At 45.8% G+C, this 18,133-nt stretch overlaps 1 protein-coding gene across 1 annotated transcript in view; it reads right to left on the reverse strand.

Moving 5' to 3' along the window:
* The window catches only part of LOC115113849 (dystonin-like), a 142,292-nt gene that overhangs the window by 44,037 nt on the left and 80,122 nt on the right, over positions 1 to 18,133 (reverse strand). The window contains 12 exon segments of the mRNA XM_065012721.1: positions 221 to 462; positions 548 to 632; positions 840 to 1,166; positions 1,403 to 1,562; positions 3,892 to 3,916; positions 3,919 to 4,060; positions 4,390 to 4,560; positions 4,792 to 4,953; positions 14,951 to 16,419; positions 16,634 to 17,135; positions 17,397 to 17,596; positions 17,851 to 17,980. Coding sequence (XP_064868793.1) covers positions 221 to 462; positions 548 to 632; positions 840 to 1,166; positions 1,403 to 1,562; positions 3,892 to 3,916; positions 3,919 to 4,060; positions 4,390 to 4,560; positions 4,792 to 4,953; positions 14,951 to 16,419; positions 16,634 to 17,135; positions 17,397 to 17,596; positions 17,851 to 17,980 — 3,615 coding nt within the window.

Below are 18,133 nucleotides of genomic sequence, written 5' to 3' on the forward strand. Positions count from 1 at the left end.
GTAATTCTATCCTGATGTTACAGAATATTCCAAGTAATACCATTTTGCTTGGAATACCGTAATACCAAATGACAGATTAAAACTAACAGAGGTCATATGGCAAATCCACATATCTGACATCCCCACAAAAAAAAACAAGCAATACATATACAGTAACCTAATAACTTAATGTTAACTGCTTCCCCCAACAAAGTGTCAAACAAAACAGGCCTATCATTACCTTCTGCCTGTCTTGTGCCTGGATGAGCTGCTCTCCTACAGGCTCCTGAGCAGCGAAGGCGGTGAGCTCAGCCTCGACATTCACCAGCCACGAGCTGAGGTCTTCGTGGATGTGCTGAAGCTTGGAGGCCAGGGCCAGGGCCTGGTCCAGGGTCTTAGACACATTACCACTCATGGAGTTGATCTCAGCGTATCTCGTCTTTATCCCGTCCAACTTGCCTTGGATGACAACCACCTCATCACCTACAGAAGGTAAAAGAAGATACATTAATCATTCTGAAGTGTTTTCATTCAAATTATAGGTGTAGTAGTCAACATATCATCTCACCTGTTGTTTGTTTCAGCAGCTCCAATCCATTGGAAATGGCTTGATCAACATTCTGCTTTCTCAACTCAATGTCTTCATGTAGGGCCTGGACAAGACACAAAACATTAGCAACAACTCATCTGACTTAAACAGCATTGGGAACCAAGAAGGAATTGGATTTTTTTCACACAAACTAAACTTAACACGAAACTGAAAGTAAGTTAGATGTAACTTAAAATGACTTAAAAACAATGTAAAGAGATAAAGGATGAATTAATGTTAGGCCTGAGGAGGAGTGTGATGGTAGTAGTACCAGTTGTTCTGCACACTGCTTTTCAAGAACATCCGTCTTGTAGTCTTTGACAGACACTTCGCTCAGCGTAGTGTGCACTTCGTTGAGCCAGTTCATGAGGGCCACCTCGTCCTCTCCAAAGAGCTGGGCATTGGCCAGAGCCTGCTGCAGCATCTCAGCCTTCCTCCTACAGCGCTCCTGCAGCTCTATGTAACTGGCTTGGGTGGAGTCCAGCTTAGACTGCACCAGCTCCTTATCGTCCACTGAGCTAACCGGCTTGAGCATCTGACCCAGGCTGATGGACTGAACCAGGTCTTTACTGTGACCCATTATCTCCTCCTCTAAGGCCTGACCACATCACCACCACACATGGAACACACACCAGGGGGATAAACAAAAAACACACACACAAACACAGTTGGGGGGGGGTGAATGAATACTGAACCAATAAGAAACTTAAAATTACAAACATCAACTGAATGCAAATGATGATAAAACATGGCAACACAACAAATCATGAGAAACCAAAAACAAAGGATGGGCGACTGAAGTAACATCAATGACTGAAACATGAAGTATCGTACCTTGTGCTGGGAGATCTGCTCTTCCAGCTTGGAGGTCTGTGTGCCGATGGGTTCAGATTTGGCCAAGCGTTTCTCTGTGGCAGAGAGCCACTCAGACAGAGGCTCCAGTGTCTCATGGAACTGCTGAGCCACAACTAGAATGCTCTTCAGCTGTTTGTGCCTACATTACCCAGCATGCCAAGAGAGAACAGAAAAGGGACAGATGAATAATGAGACAGGTTTACTCCCTCAACTAAAGTCTGGCCTGGATGCCAAGATACTGGGTGCCAAGATAATTGTCTCCTCAAAGACCTCTGGCGCCCAAGTCTCCAGATAACACAATTGAATAATTATACCTAACAACTGTCACTTACGGATGGCGGGGGAGGGTCAATTAATTCTGTCTTTAGGGAACTTATCCAGAAAGCAACACCTCATTTGGCTGTATCGTCCAACCCTTTACATGAACCCTTTACACGTGGTAGAATTGGACTATATTGATAGGTTTAAATTAAAATGTTTCTTCCAGAAGAAATATGAAAGACATATGCATAAGCATGGTAGCGATTGAAAGGGAAGAGTTTGGAGATGATGGGGGAATGATTAGACTAAAGGTGAGGACACAACAGTTCATCTGACACAAGACTGAATCCAAACATTACACTGTTGATTTTATGTGCATTTTACATTTACTGTACCTTTCGCAGCATTTGTTGATAACGAAATCAGAAAATAACCTGGATACATTTAGTAACATGATAGGAATATTCCTGGAAAATGTGGGGTAGGTGCAACATAAGACAAAAAAATACTTGGGTTTGAGTGAGAGGACTAACTGGTGTCTCCAAGTGGACGTGAACCTCTCCAAAGTGTGCATAGTTCCTAAGTAATTTCAATGAACTTTTATGACTCAAAGAAGACTCTTCATCTATAAGGCCTGCTTCCCCCCATCACACAATTACTGTTGTTATTTACGCAATCCAAAAACAGCCCATTATAAATTGCAATCGGGGTCAGGTGGGCATAATTTGAAAGCTTGTTCTATTGACAACATGACTAGCTAAGCTATAAAATATGATCTTACAGCGTACGGCTTTCACGGGGCAATTCAGAACTACCCAGGGTATGACATCATGTCCTGTAACTGTACTTCAAACATTGTACTCACAAACAGTGACACTGTACTATATATGACATGAGTTTTATGATATGGAAATGCGAAGTGCACATTTGGACTCACAGGTGTTTGGTTTGTATGACGTCAAAGCTGTATTTATGATATTCGTCAACGTCTCATCTTTCAAAACACACCGAGTCCTCTTAATTTACATTTCCCTCTCAGAAAACAAAAAATGTGCAGAAGTTTCCCAATTAGCGGGAGGGATGGGAGCAACTTCTTGTCGCGTCCTTCCTGTTTGGCCCTGTCCGGGGGTGTCCTCGGATGGGGCCACAGTGTCTCCTGACCCCTCCTGTCTCAGCCTCCAGTATTTATGCTGCAGTAGTTTATGTGTCGATGGGCTAGGGTCAGTTTGTTATACCTGGAGTACTTCTCCTGTCCTATTCGGTGTCCTGTGTGAATTTAAGTATGCTCTCTCTAATTCTCTCTTTCTCTCTTTCTTTCTCTCTCTCGGAGGACCTGAGCCCTAGGACCATGCCTCAGGACTACCTGACATGATGACTCCTTGCTGTCCCCAGTCCACCTGCTGCTCCAGTTTCAACTGTTCTGCCTGTGATTATTATTATTTGACCATGCTGGTCATTTATAATTATAATTAGTTATAATCTCCACCCGGCACAGCCAGAAGAGGACTGGCCACCCCACATAGCCTGGTTCCTCTCTAGGTTTCTTCCTAGGTTTTGGCCTTTCTAGGGAGTTTTTCCTAGCCACCGTGCTTCTACACCTGCATTGCTTGCTGTTTGGGGTTTTAGGCTGGGTTTCTGTACAGCACTTTGAGATATCAGCTGATGTACGAAGGGCTATATAAATACATTTGATTTGATTTTGATTTGCTGTGCTTAAGTTCTAAACGTCTGTCAGTCAAAACCGATACAGCGCTGTGAAGCGCAGAGCCTGAGCTCGGACGTCATTAACAGCAAGGTTTCCCAAACTTGGTCCTGGGGCCCCTCCCTGGGTACACATTTTGGTTTTTGCCCGAGCACTACACAGCTGCTTCAAATAATGAAAGCTTGATGAGGAGTTAGTTGGTCATTTGAATCAGCTGTGTGGTGTTAGGAGGGCCAGGACCAAGTTTGGGAAACCCTGATTATAGCACGTTACTGTACAGCCACTGCGTTCCAATTTAGGTGCTTATCAGAGCCCACATCTGCCATGTTCAACCTGTATACAGGTACGAGTGTAAAGGGCTACGACTGAGGAAAGGGATGGCATTTCGTAGTAAAAATCCAATCAGCAGATTTTCCACAATGAATCAGAACTATAATATTAATTTCATTTGCAAACACTTTGCTTACATACATCTCTCAGGGAAGTGTTGGTTGTGCAGACAGACCTGTTCTCAGCCTTCTTCAGCAAGCGTCCCACCTCTGCCCCAGGCACTCAATCTCCTTCCCCACCTTCTCCTTTTCCACAAACTCTGCTCCCAGGTCCACAACCTTCCCTCCTTCCTTCTTAATCAGCTCCACCGTAGGCCTACGGTCATCGAGCAGCCTCTGGAGGAGCTGTCCAGGACAAATAAAGGTGAAGAAGTTACGAGGTTCAACATGCGCCGAGCACAATTATTGCTTACAGTGCATTATAGGGAAATGATCCACACTCTAGAATGACCTTCAAGCCAATCAGAAAGGAGTACAATGCCATGGTATTATAAAGTTTTATTCAACAGAATCTCTAGGATAGCCCCAAATAATGCTCCACAATGGACACCAATAAAAATGTTAAATGGCTGAATCAGTAAAGCCTACATGGACTCTCTGAATAGGTTTTAATGTATGTGTAAATTAGCAGCTACTGATGTTGTAAGTGTGTAATCAGTTCACTTTTGGCTTACTATCTGCTCCTGGATTTGTGCCTTGACAACTTTGAACTCAGCAGAGGGAGGTTTCTGATTGGACACCAGCTCCTCCGTGTCCGTCAGCCAGCTGAGCAGGGACTCCAGAGCATCCTGGAACCTCCCACAATGCAATAGGGCCTCGTGCAGCTGCGCTGACCGCTCAGCAATCTATGGAAGACCATTTAAATGTAGGCATCACATGTATTACGATATAGGCGGTAAGTATTACGGCCAAGTAAAACTCAGTCTCAGTAACTAATTATAGCTATAAAAACATTAAGCAAGAACCACATGGGAGTATTATTCATCAAACGTGTCTAAAGTTTGACCTCTTTCACCTATGTAAAAAGCAATAAGGCTAGAGTGTGAAGTAGATTAATAACCCAGAGACAGGCTAACCTTTTTGTTGAGTGTGTTCCATCGAGTGTTGCCATCCTCCAGGTCATGTTCAAGGCCCTTGGTGCTGGTACCTTTTGCGGCGTTCTGGATCAGGCCCTGGCCCAGCCAGTTGATGTCTTGCAACTGGGTCTGTAGTGGATCAACCTCCTCTTTCTGGAATACCTGTGGCCAGAGATAATACAATACATTGTGTATTATCAGACGCAGAACAACTTAGACCGGATGAGAGATAATTATTTCTCTCAATAAGACAGATGATGTCAGAGGTTCATAAGGGCAAGACTTCAATAAAGACAAAACAAGAGATGTTTGATGTTGCTTTTAAAGAAATATTCCTACCCTACGTTTTAAGAGAGCTCTCGGGAATGAGACGTTGCTTTCATTGTTTTATCCAAGGGTGTTATCCAAATTGGACTGAATAAAGTCCTTGATTCATGCCATACTTTTACATTTTCAAATGTGTATTAAGAAAGATAAGACATTCCGATTGTTTACACAAATCCAGCCATTGGAAAGATATTTAAAACATGTCAGATATCTCTGTTTGCCCTCCTGATAAACATGCGTCAGTTCATTGACATGTATTGGTTATTTGTGAGCCATGCATTACCCATAAAACAAAACAAAGAGAGTCTAAATGGATTATCAGCTATGCAGTTTGACTGTCTACAATTAACAATAATGTTTCAAAAATGCAGCTGAGCATTACAACATGTTTCGCCAGTCCCTGAAGAGTGATTGTATAGACAGGCTACTGGCCTAGGCCACAGAGCTGAGCATTACAACATGTTTCGCCAGTCCCTGAAGAGTGATTGTATAGACAGGCTGCTGGCCTAGGCCACAGAGCTGAGCATTACAACATGTTTCGCCAGTCCCTGAAGAGTGATTGTATAGACAGGCTGCTGGCCTAGGCCACAGAGCTGAGCATTACAACATGTTTCGCCAGTCCCTGAAGAGTGATTGTATAGACAGGCTGCTGGCCTAGGCCACAGAGCTGAGCATTACAACATGTTTCGCCAGTCCCTGAAGAGTGATTGTATAGACAGGCTGCTGGCCTAGGCCACAGAGCTGAGCATTACAACATGTTTCGCCAGTCCCTGAAGAGTGATTGTATAGACAGGCTGCTGGCCTAGGCCACAGAGCTGAGCATTACAACATGTTTCGCCAGTCCCTGAAGAGTGATTGTATAGACAGGCTGCTGGCCTAGGCCACAGAGCTGAGCATTACAACATGTTTCGCCAGTCCCTGAAGAGTGATTGTATAGACAGGCTGCTGGCCTAGGCCACAGAGCTGAGCATTACAACATGTTTCGCCAGTCCCTGAAGAGTGATTGTATAGACAGGCTGCTGGCCTAGGCCACAGAGCTGAGCATTACAACATGTTTCGCCAGTCCCTGAAGAGTGATTGTATAGACAGGCTGCTGGCCTAGGCCACAGAGCTGGCATAACAACAACCTCTTTCTGACTGGTCAGCACTGCAGCTTCTAGAAAGGAAAGCACGGCAATTAGTTGGAGCACAGCTGTGCAGCATCACACCAGACAGACTCACAGGCCAGGCTGGCGTACTAAACCCAATTCAGACCTAATGTAATCTGATAAACAAGACTAGCATCCCAGGAAACACTAATCAAAAGTGCCGTATTTATTTGGCCCAGTTGAAAGTAGAATCCACCCTGCAATGCTGGAGTTGGAGGAGACTATTTTGGGGTACCTGGGGGGAGGAGAAGCCCATGAGGTCAATTTCGGAGCATGCGGATATAGCAGTTAACAGGCTCTCGATCTCGTCGTCCCCTATTTCTTGGTACGACCGTGGCTCACTGCCATTGGCCAAGCAGGCCTCCTTTTCCACTGACAGCAGGAAGTCCTCCAGGTCCTCCATGCTGTATTTCCGCGGTTCTATAGCTCCGTGGTGTTGCAGGTCAAACGGTTTAACACCCATATATTGTCTACACTCTGGCCGCGGCCCAGAACTCACATAGGGCTCCGGCTGTGTGACAACCACACTGACCAACTCACAGTCTGACTGGGAGGACATGTCCTCTAGCAGCTCGGCGGTGGGGAGCTCATCATAGCTCGTTAGTGTCCTGGAGACACCATTTTGAACCCTACTGGCTGATCTCGAGGACCTCCTGCCAGTCGAATCCCTACTGTTTGATCTTGAGGAGCGCCTGCCTGTGGAGTCCCTGTATTCCCCATTAGTGATGGTCAACACTGTTTCACTCAAGTCTGTCACACAGGTGTCATTCCCCTCCTGGGACTCCTGTACAGGGTTGTTGCTCTGTCCTGGGTTGTACAGTTCCCTGGGTATGTTGTCCCTGACTGGGGAGAAGGGGAACTCCTCCTGCCCTGAGCTGTGGGAGCAGCTTGGTTTTATCTCCCCAGACACGTGCATGGCCTCGGAGGAGGAAAGGCTCCTGGTGCCTGGGCGTGGTTTCCTGGAGGCCCGGTGGGAGCGGCGCTCCCTCTCTGCGGTGGGGCTGCACAGGCCTGAGTCCTCCTCTGATGTCAGGGAGTTGGTGACACTCCGTCCCCTCCTGCCACGGGTAAAACCATGGCTCGACCTATCCAGTCTGTCTGAACAGAGGGTGCCACTGCGACTGGCGTACTCCCCTATGTTAGTGGGAGCGAATGTCCTCCAGGATCTCCGATGGTGCGGGCGCTCCTTCTTCTCCCCTCCCTGCCCCAGGCGAGTCTTAGGGAGTACCGTCCCCGCTCCCCTGATGATGTCACCATTCAGTTTCAGGCCATCAAAGACAGCACACTCCAGTCTAGCTGCCTCGCGAGTGCGGAGCTCAAAGGCGCTGGAGGAGGTGAGGACTCCGTTGCCACACAGGCTGCTCATGTCCAGGGTGCGGTGTGTGTAGGGTAGGGTGCCAGTGAAGTGCCTGGAAGCCAGGCTACCCTTTGAGCCACAATCAATCTGCTCATTGAGACGGACAGTGTCATAGATGGATCTCTGGGGAACGTAGCAGTCATCAATGTTTAGGTCCTCCTCCTCCCCTTTTCCCACACAGGAGGGGTTCTGGCGGAGGCAGTCTGGTCTGCTAAGAGGTTTCCCCATCTTAAAACTAACTGCACTGACTCAGAGATAATAAAATAATACTAATGTGGTCTGAGGTACAGTATATGTTGTTTCAGTGCAAATATTTGCTGCTAAAGCAACAAGCCAAAAAATACTACTAAAAGTGCATGTTCAATATTCACTTTTTTTATTTACTTAATTTGCTATATCAAAACCAAGTTCTTATAAAATAAATAAATTAACAATTCACAATAATTGGTGCAATTACTTAGAAAAATTCAGAATATATAAAACAGACCTAATAATCGTCATAATCCAAACAGTAAAAATAATGGACCTCAATAACACTAAAGCAACATATCACCCTCACTCAGAAAGTGCACCGGCTGTGCAATCAGTATCAGGAACCGTCCAATCCGTTCATTGAGTCAACTATCCTCAAAGAATTCCCTACTTGGTGCTGTCCTCCCCATTGTCAAAACGACATTAGAATTGTTCTCCCTTAAAAGTGCTTATTTTATCCCTTAAATCCCGCTGGTATCCATGTAGGCTGTGGGAGAGCTTCAGTGCAAAGTGGCATATCCTGATACAAATCCACAGGGCTCTATGAAAACAAAGGGCGAGAAGAGCCGGTGCTCCTGGATAAACAAAAATGCCTGCCCTGCCTCTCTGGTGGTTCGCCCTGCAATGACAGACAGACACCCTCCTGGCAGAGAGGCTGCAGGCCCCGCCCCCGCTAGCTCATTATTCAGGCAACATCTGCCACAGAGGGCTGCTCCGGCACATGTTGATTGGTCGGACGCTTGACCCTTTTTTTTTCTCTAATTCTCCCCTTCTATCTCCACAGTCCATATGACTTAACTTCTTAGTCATCTTCTGTGTCCTGGCACCATCACTCTCACTCTCTCTCTGACTGAAGCGATGGGAGAGGATGGGGGAACACACAACAAGCAACTAGCTTTCCTCCTCTGAAGGAAGAAAACATTTAATCACAGCAGACCAACAGGCAGCGGCAGCTCCCACTTTGGTGACATCACGCTGGGCTGAAATAGATCTCTATGTTTTCCCTTTTCTTCTGTTCCTTCTCTGTTGTTTTCCTGTGGATGGTTGCTGTGGACCCTGCAGATATTCTTAATTACTCTGGAATGCTGAGGGAGGCACAGGTCCCAGGTAATTTAACACCCACAGCTCTGCCAAATCCATGGCATGGTGTGTCTTTTTTATGGCGAGTGACCCGGGTCGTGTGAGAGAAGAAAGGAGGAATGAGAGAGAGGGATAATGAGAGGAATTAATTTTGTGTGCAGCACAGAAGGCTGACAACAGAAAGGAGTTGAACCATCCCAACTCCTTCCACCACCACGACCCCTTCCCACAATGAGAGGAGGAAAAAGGAGGAAGTCTGGCAGAGATAAATAAGTGGTTAAATAGATCTGTTGGGTTTAGAGAAAGGATATTCAGCAGCTGAATCCCACATCATTTTGACAAAATCCAGGCGTTGATTTAAGGGAGGGTAAAGTGTTCCTCTTTTCGTCCTCCTTTTCCTGCACCAAGGCTGTTTCCGTTATCCTGGCCCACACTAACTAGTTTGGCATTAGGAATGTGATTTTAGTAAACTGGGGGTTTTGATCTCCGAATTAGAAAAATGTGTCATCATGAGATTGATTTATAAAGAGAGCGACTTCACTAATGCCCACTCCAACCAACATAGGATACACTTTAACCAATCCAAATGACTCAAATATCTCCCTCGAAACCTATAGAGCACTTACACATAACTCTTATTACATTGCATGTGAGTAAAGTTATTCACAAGGACAGGCTATTCAGACCAAAGGTTGCAGAAGGGCCACATTTTTTTGTGACATCTTCTGCAGAAAAATCCCTTTCAACAGAACTACTCATCAGTCACTCCCAACAATGGGTGTGAATGAAACGAAAACCATTATAAAGGACTAGACAAAGAATTCAATGAGACAAATTCAAAAGCTTCTCTTGATTGTGTACAAGTGCACTCCTAGTGCATACAGGAACAAAATAATCTCTTAGGTGTCTTAGGTGAATCACAATCCCAAAACACAAAGGGAAAATGCAATGTGTTACCATGAAAAGTGATCTGCCAATCCTAGCAAAAACAATGTGTTACCAACTCAGATCCTTCTGGTACATTTCTGGTGTCATATTCCACCTTGGGGAGAGTGATTTGATTTGAGTGTATCATCATTGGGGTAACTGAGCAAGCTGGGCTACACGATGGGGTCTCCCCCCAACGGCCCTTTTCCCCTCATCAACTTCAGTGAGAGGAATAGCTATGATTAATGAGAGAGAAATTCCTTTTAGGTTCATAGGAGACACTGATGTAACGTCTGAGTAGAAACCTTAAAAATACGCCCCAACACATCCCACCTCCCCAACCCCCAGCAGGTTTTGTCACTGAGCTGAGCTCACACTAACTATCACGAAGGACTACATACACCACATCCTTCCCAGCAAACCTTCCAGATCCCCTAACTACAACAACAATAAGAGTGAAACACTGGACTCGGGAGGGGAGGCTCTTACAAACCGTGACCTAAAATGGTAACGCAACAAAATGAGTTCACTTATTGCTGCCTTTTAATGTTTATTTCTTTCACAACAGCTGCCAATGAAACCCCAAAATAGACCAAGTACCAGATCTACGAATAAACCAAGCAGGATTATTATAGACCACATGAAACCCCTATTCACACTGCAGACATCCCATTACGTTCGGTCTCGGTCTGTGTCCACAGGTTTCCGAGCATCAAAACAGGTTTTTAGACACCAATTAGGAAATACCTTGTGCTGTAATGGAATTAAGTAGGGTTCTTTTGGGGATTCCTTATTTTCAGGGAACTTTTCTCAGAGAGAGTAGCTAGCGGCCTGAATGAGTACAATGGTGATTTTCCGCTAGCAGCTGACGTGTCTGTGTGCAGGCCTACCCAACGCGACTTAGAGATGGGACAATGTGAGGGTGATAAGGTGAGCACAACCAGCAGGGAACACGTTGCTCAGCAACAGCTGGTAGTAGTCAATATTATAGGATGGTTCATGGTTACCAATCAAACCCTCTTAAAAAACCCTATCAGACCCCAGCTAAAATGGGCTATTCATTTATCTGCATGTCCAGCTCTTATATTTAGCCTCACAATGAAGTGTTTTACCATTTTCTTTTCAGAAGAACCAAGGCTACACGTAGAATACAAACAATTTGACATTAACAGTTGCATTAATGAGTTTTATTGATAAATGTCAACAACAAAAAATATGGTTTGCCAAAGCAAAAACCTGATAAAAATGTATTTATACGGGGCCTCCCGAGTGGTGTTGTCACGATCGTCGTATTGATGCATGATTTTTAATAAAGGACAAAAAAACACAAAGTACACTAACTAACTAACTAACTAACTAACTAACTAACTAACTAACTAACTAACTAACTAACTAACTAACTAACTAACAAGATGACCGTGACTGCTATCAAACGACTGTGCTAACATGCAACAACAATAACCCACAAACCACAATACAAAACAGGCTACCTAAATATGGTTCCCAATCAGAGACAACGACAAACAACCTGCCACTGATTGAGAACCATATCAGGCCAAAACACATAGAAACAGACTAACTAGACATGCAACATAGAATGCCCACTCATATCACCCCCTGACCAAACAAAATATAGAAACAAACAATGCAAATAATGGTCAGAGTGTGACAGGCGTAGTGGTCTAAGGCACTGCATCGCAGTGCTTGAGGCATCACTACAGACCCGGTTTCAATCCCAGGCTGTGACTGGGAGTCCCATACAATTGTCTCAGCATCGTCCCAGCGTCGTCCGGGTTAGGGGAGGGTTTGGCCAGAGGGGATTTACTTGGCCTGCAGGCTGACTTCGGTGGTCAGTTGAACAGTGTTTCTTCTGACACATTGGTGCAGCTGGCTTCTGGGTTAAGTGGGTGGGTGTTAAGAAGCGCGGTTTGGCAGGTCATGTTTCAGAGGATGCATGACTCAACCTTCGCCTCTCCCGAGCGCGTTGGGGAGTTGTAGCGATGAGACAAGATCACAATTTGATATCACAAAATTGTTTTGTTTTATTTATATGAATACTGTGAGTACAGAAATTGTTTGCTCACCAGGAAATGAATATCCAACTAGTCAGTGACAACTGTGTGGAGTTTGTGACAGAATCTATGTGAATGTATTATAGTATTATAGACACTATGTCCCGGGATATCCTATGATTTTCTATGTAGAAGAATGACATTTGTGTAGCTTGTGAGTGTCATAGAGCAAAACATGTTACATGTGTGTTTTCGTCAGAGTCTCAACTTGTCATAGATCGATTTTAATAGCGTGTAGCTCAAACCATTCAGATTCTACAGACCTGGCCCGGGCACCTTGGGGATCCACCCTTGTCTCACAAACCCTGCACTAGCTCAGTCCCCGTTAACCACACAGTCTCATGGTTGGAATCTACAGATGAAATAGACGAATCCAATGGAACAACCCAGACGTCTGTAGCTCAAAAACACAATGTTTAAAATGGGTTAACTGGCACAAAATGACATGATATATTATTATAATTCCAGCTACCATTCAGAACATTGACTGCAGTTCTACGAGACCTATATTTTCATATAACATTTTAAGGTATTTATATAAAGGCTGATGTTTGCGAATGTACTTGTGATTAAATAAAAAAAAACATCAAAACAAAATTTAACAAATTCCTTTGTCCTATATTTTCAAATAGATGTGTAATGCTGTAGTGTGAAACATTTGGTTAAAAGTCATGTTTTGATATGATGCTTTCAGACAATAAATAACTTGTTTTTTCTTTCCCAAATCTGAATAGTTAATCCCCTTCCATCAACTCTAACAGCATTTGCAGGCTTTTAGAATGCTTTTTATCCCACATTAAGTCATGTTTCATCCACCACTGATATACCAACAAAAGCCTTGATAATATTATGGCACAATTATGCTGTTGTTAGTGTTTCATTTATATTCTCTCATATCTTTCATATTAAGATAGTGTTTTATACAATAATTGTTGTTTTATTTCATAGAGAGCATAAAGACGTTTTACACATTCAAGCTAACATCAAAGGAAACTTGACTGAAGGGAGAAAAACTCTGTAAATACAAAAACAATAATGTTGAATGATTAAAAACTCCTAGTAGTGGTAAATGTGTTGGTTGGAGAAGGAGTCTATAGAGTTCAGTATATGTTGGGGAGTGAATATTCCACTGCAGGAATATGGTTTCTGGCTAGTGGTTACTATTCTGGCTCCCTTTCCATTTCTGTAGAATCCAGATATTCCCAATACAGCGTAAGCATGCACTACTAGATGCCTTTATTGTTAACAGCAACGGTATGACATATAGTAACCACCACCTCAAGATGTTCCACAGCTAGAAAAGCAATGCCCTGTATACTCTTAAATTCTACAGGGGAAAGTTCAAGTTCAGGTAGGCTTATACAGCAAAGTCATGCACACCAACGATGAGCATCTAAAACCATCCGCAGACAGGCTAACACAAACTTTAAGACTTTTAGTCAGCTCTTTCTAAAGAGGAGGAGCAGATGCTCAAACACCAGTGAATTAGCTGGTAGAGCTGAATAATGAAACAAAGCACGTGTTCACGCTTTCATGCCAACGAGTGAGTCACCACTGACCAGGTAAGGCCACGCCCATTTTTGTTTATATATATATATATTTGTACTTTTAACCCCTTTTTCTCCCCAAATTCGTGGTATCCAATTGCAGTTACAGTCTTGTCCCATCGCTGCAACTCCCATACGAACTTGGGAGAGGCGAAACACGACCCCGCCAAGCCGCACTGCTTCTTGACACACTGCCGGCTTAACCCAGAAGCCAGCCACACCAATGTGTCAGAGGAAACACCGTACAGCTGGCGACTGAAGTCAGCGTGCATGCGCCCGGCTGCCACAAGGAATCGCTAGAGTGCGATAGGACAAGGACATCCCAGCCGGCCAAACCCTCCCCTACCCCAGACCACGCTGGGCCAATTGTGTACCGGCTCATGGGTCTCCTGGTCGCGGCTGGCTACTACACATTGAACCTGGATCTGTAGTGACGCCTCTAGCACTGTGATGCAGTGCCTTAGACCGCTGCACCACTCGGGAGGCCCCACACTCATTCTTAAAGTGGAGGAGAGGGAGAGGGGAGCAGGAGTCAGGCTGGGTAATGCTCGTTACCCCAGGCCAGTGCAACATAGGACACCCCGCTGGTTCTTAGCTGGTTCCTGGGTCGCCCGTCACCCACCCACCACAATGGCATCTGAGGAGGTCAGAGCTCTTTTGTCTGGACCAGATGCTCAGCAACATACTGAAACAGTACTCCCCAGAGGAGCGTCACGCATGTGGCCACCAGGCCCAAAAGAGAATTAGAGAGCCCTGTTGTTTAACTTATAATACCACTGGGGTTAATGCAGCAAAAAGCATCATGCAAAATCCCCATAGGAACTTACTGAATTAAGATAGTGATGTGGATTTATTTCCAGAGATTTCCTTTGAAACTTGAACAGTAGATCAGTAGATTGTGGGTGAAACTGAAATGTTCTAATGGTTTTCTACTGCACTTTGCACTTTGTTTATTGATGCTTTGTGTCTTTACTGTTTATCTGGTTTTAAAGTATTTTTATTTAATATGGTACTTGAACTTGCTGTATGTTTTTAAACTGTTGCAACCAAATTACCCAGTAATGGAATGTTTTGTTGTAGCGAGTCCAGTAAATCAAAATAATATTTTGGTGTAGGTGTAGCTCAAACAGACACTCAAGATCCTATGTTACTCCAGGTGTTATAAGTCTTACTAATGGTTCTTTTAGGGTAGTACTGTATGTAAGGATGATATCTTTCTGGCAGGGTAATGTCATCCAGTTGAGTGATGTGGCTGGTGAAAGTGATAGCGCTAGAGTACAATAGTAAAGCATGAGCTGAAATAATATGATACCATAATGTAGCCAATGCGTAAGGCATTCAAAACCACAATTAATCACCATTAGTGGTGGCAACCAAGCTTGATAATACAGTATCAGCCTTTCCATTACATTTACTTTACTGTAAAATATTAACAAAATGTAATCTTACCTTGAAAGCTTCCAACTGTTGGTTGATGACATCCGTCTCCATGCCAACTGACCCTTGACCCTCCTCCTTGACCTCAGCCCCGTCCAGTTTGTTAGTGAACTGCTGTAGCTTGGAGTAAAGCTCATTCAGACGGGTGAGTGTACTCCCCACCTCTTCCTCTCTCCCTTTGGCTCTGTCCATCAGCTTGCCACACTGCTTACTCAGAACATCCAGATCTCTCTTCAGCCCCAGAAGATCTGGGGAGGCCTCAGTTTCCAGCATCTTCTTACATCTGTCCTCTCCTCGAGCCGTGTCTGCCATCAGCTCCTGCAGTTTCTCCACAAAGACCTTGATGCCGCCCTGCTGCTCATTCAGAGTGGCCAGTTCGCGGCCCACAGGAGCCATGCTGTCAAGCTCATCATCTAAGTCTGCGAAGCAGGTGAACATCTCGCGGATGTTGGTCTGGAACTGCCCGATGCCCTGCAGCTTGCCCTCCAAGGTGGAGCAAGTCTTCCCTACATCCTTGCTGAGGGAGCCGTACTCTTTCTCCAGGCTGTCGGCCTGAAGGAGGAGGTCTGTCACCCCGTCAGCTTCAGGGACGTCGGCCACGAGGCCCTGGGCAAGGCTCTTCAGGTGCTCCAGCTGTGTGTTGACCCCATCCAGGCTCTTCTGCTGGGCCTTCATGCTGATCAGGTTCTTGTTGCTGTAGGCCTGGACCCCCAGTGATGTGTGGGCATCTAGCTGCTTCTTAGCCCCTGCTAGCTGGCCCTTGGCCTCTTTGTGGGTGTCGTTGAACTCCTTCAGCCTCTGTGAGATCTTGTCCAGAGAATCCCTCTTGTTCTGGACCCTCTCTGTGACCCGGTCCACGCTCTGCCCAATGGCCGCCTTCTCCTCCCTGACGGCCTCTGTGTCTGCATTGGCCACCTCCAGGAGGCTTTCGGCTGCAGTGTTCAGCTGCGCCACCAGGCCTCTGTGTTTGTCCACGTCCTTCTGGATGGCCTTCAGCTGGGAGATTGAGCTCTCCACCTCCGCTGGGTCCACGCTGAGCCTGACGCTACCCTCCCTGACCTCACTCTCCTGGACCCAGGACTGGAGCTTCTCAGCATGCTCGTGATACTTCTGGGCCCTCTGCAGCGCCCCCTGGAGCTTATCCTGGCGCTCGGATGAGCTCTTCTTCACGTCGTCCCAGTTGGAACGCAATGTGGCCAGCTGGCCCTGCAGCGCCACCTTCTCTGCCCCATCTGTGTTCTGGAGTAGGGTCTCCCCCTCCCTGACGATGGTGCTGTATGGTTCCTTATGTTCACTGAGGGCCTTCTGCAGGGCACTGTGCTCTTTCAGGCTTTGCTGAAGGTTCTCCACCTGGGCTGAGACTGCCTGGGATTTAGACTGCTCCTGGAGCGTCTCATTCATCCACCCCTGGAAGTCTTTGGAGGTCTGGTGGAACTGCTGGGAGCTTGCGAAGGCCGAGTTCAGCTGCTGGATCCGCTTCACTAAAAAAGAGCATGTACATTAATGTCATTAAGAGGCAGAGGAACAAAGCATACATTTGTCATTCAGAATGACAATGTCTACCTCATCATGAAACTCCTTCAATGGCTGTCAAAGTTTCAGACATTAAACCACAATACAGCCTGAAGCTTCTCATTAAAGAGAAAAAAACATATTATATAAAAAAAATGAAAGCAATTTAAATCAAAGCCAAACCTGCTTTGTCCTCCAACTGTTTGAAGGGCTTGGTGACCACCTCCAGCTGCCTGGCTAGGTCTGTTTTCAGGTAGTCCTCAGTGACCAGGGCAGAGAGCTCCGAGCAGAGGGTCTCAGCCTCTTTCAGTCTCTTCCTCTCCTCCCTCAGCTGGCCAGAGATGGTGTTAGCCTCTTCCAGCTGCTTCTTCACCACGTCAGGCTGACTGCTAAGGGCCTGCTGGCTGTTGAGCCGGGTCTCCAGTGAGGCGGCGCTCTGGCTCAAGCTCCTCAGCAGATCCTGGAACTGGCCCGTCTTCCCCACGGCCTGGTCGATGAGGCCGGCTCGCTGTCTCAGCTGCCCAGTCAGGCCCTGCCATTTCTGGGTGACGGCAGCCAGTTGGTCCTTCACCACCTTCCCACCAGAGGAGGGGTCCTGCTTGGCTGAGGTGCTCAGGATAGCAGCAGCAGCCTCATTAAGCTGGTCATACTGTGGCTTACGGCTGTCAAACTCGTTCAGGAGGATCTAGGAGGGACAAGTCAATATGACCTTAATAAATAGCAATGTTGGTGTTTAATAATGCATATAATGTGCAAAATGGTTCAACATTTTCAATCTTAATCATCTTGATTTTGACTAATTCTGGCAAGCCTCAACATTTGGCCTGCAGACAAAACAATGACTGTCTTTAACATTAGCTTACGTCTGAAGTAGGTGACATTGACATTGAACTGTACATGTTGGTAATAATTTCAACACTAACTAATATGTCCCATAGTGAAGTACCTGGACTTGCTGCCTCTGTGTGTTGAGCATGTTGGGGTCCATGGAGAGGGGCCCCAGGACACTGAGCATCATCTCCTTCTCTGAGAGCCACTGGCGGAGCTGTGGCTCAGTGGTCTGGAACATGTCCAGGTTCCTGTTGGACTCCTCCAGGTGATGCTTCCTGTCCACCACCGACCCGCTTACATCCGCCCAGGCAGCATCTGAGGAACAAACATCAGTCAGCACAAAACACCCTGGCAACTTGAACTTTGCACAGCCCCTACTGATTAGGTCTTAGCTGTATGAGTCTGCCAAGTCTGTAGGTGTGAGGGAGGCCAGGTATTCTGTCATGGAGCCTTGGAAAAGGGGGAGTGGTTGACTGGACTGGACTGACCCCGGGTAAAGCTCTCTGCATTGATGCAGTAGATATTAAAACATTTGGAGACAGACAGATGGGATGCTGCATACTGCATACCTATCTGTGCCAGCATCTGCTTCCATTTGGCTGCTTCAGGAGAGTCTGGGTGTTTCTCAATCAAGTGGAGGAGCTTCTCTCTCAGCTTCTGGAGCTGCTCACGCTTTTGTTTCATGTCCTCCTCAAAGGCCTGAGGAAAATAGAGATATAGTGCTTGACTAAAACCATCATATATTTGATTCATTGGCTCTTCATGCACAGAGTAGAGACAAGAGGCACCTGCCTAAAACATTGGCTTCCCACAGAACATTTTGCATACCAATAATACTGTGAGATATTTCAT

This window comes from Oncorhynchus nerka, linkage group LG28, assembly GCF_034236695.1.
Source record: "Oncorhynchus nerka isolate Pitt River linkage group LG28, Oner_Uvic_2.0, whole genome shotgun sequence".
In the NCBI taxonomy this organism is placed as follows: Eukaryota; Metazoa; Chordata; class Actinopteri; order Salmoniformes; family Salmonidae; genus Oncorhynchus; species Oncorhynchus nerka.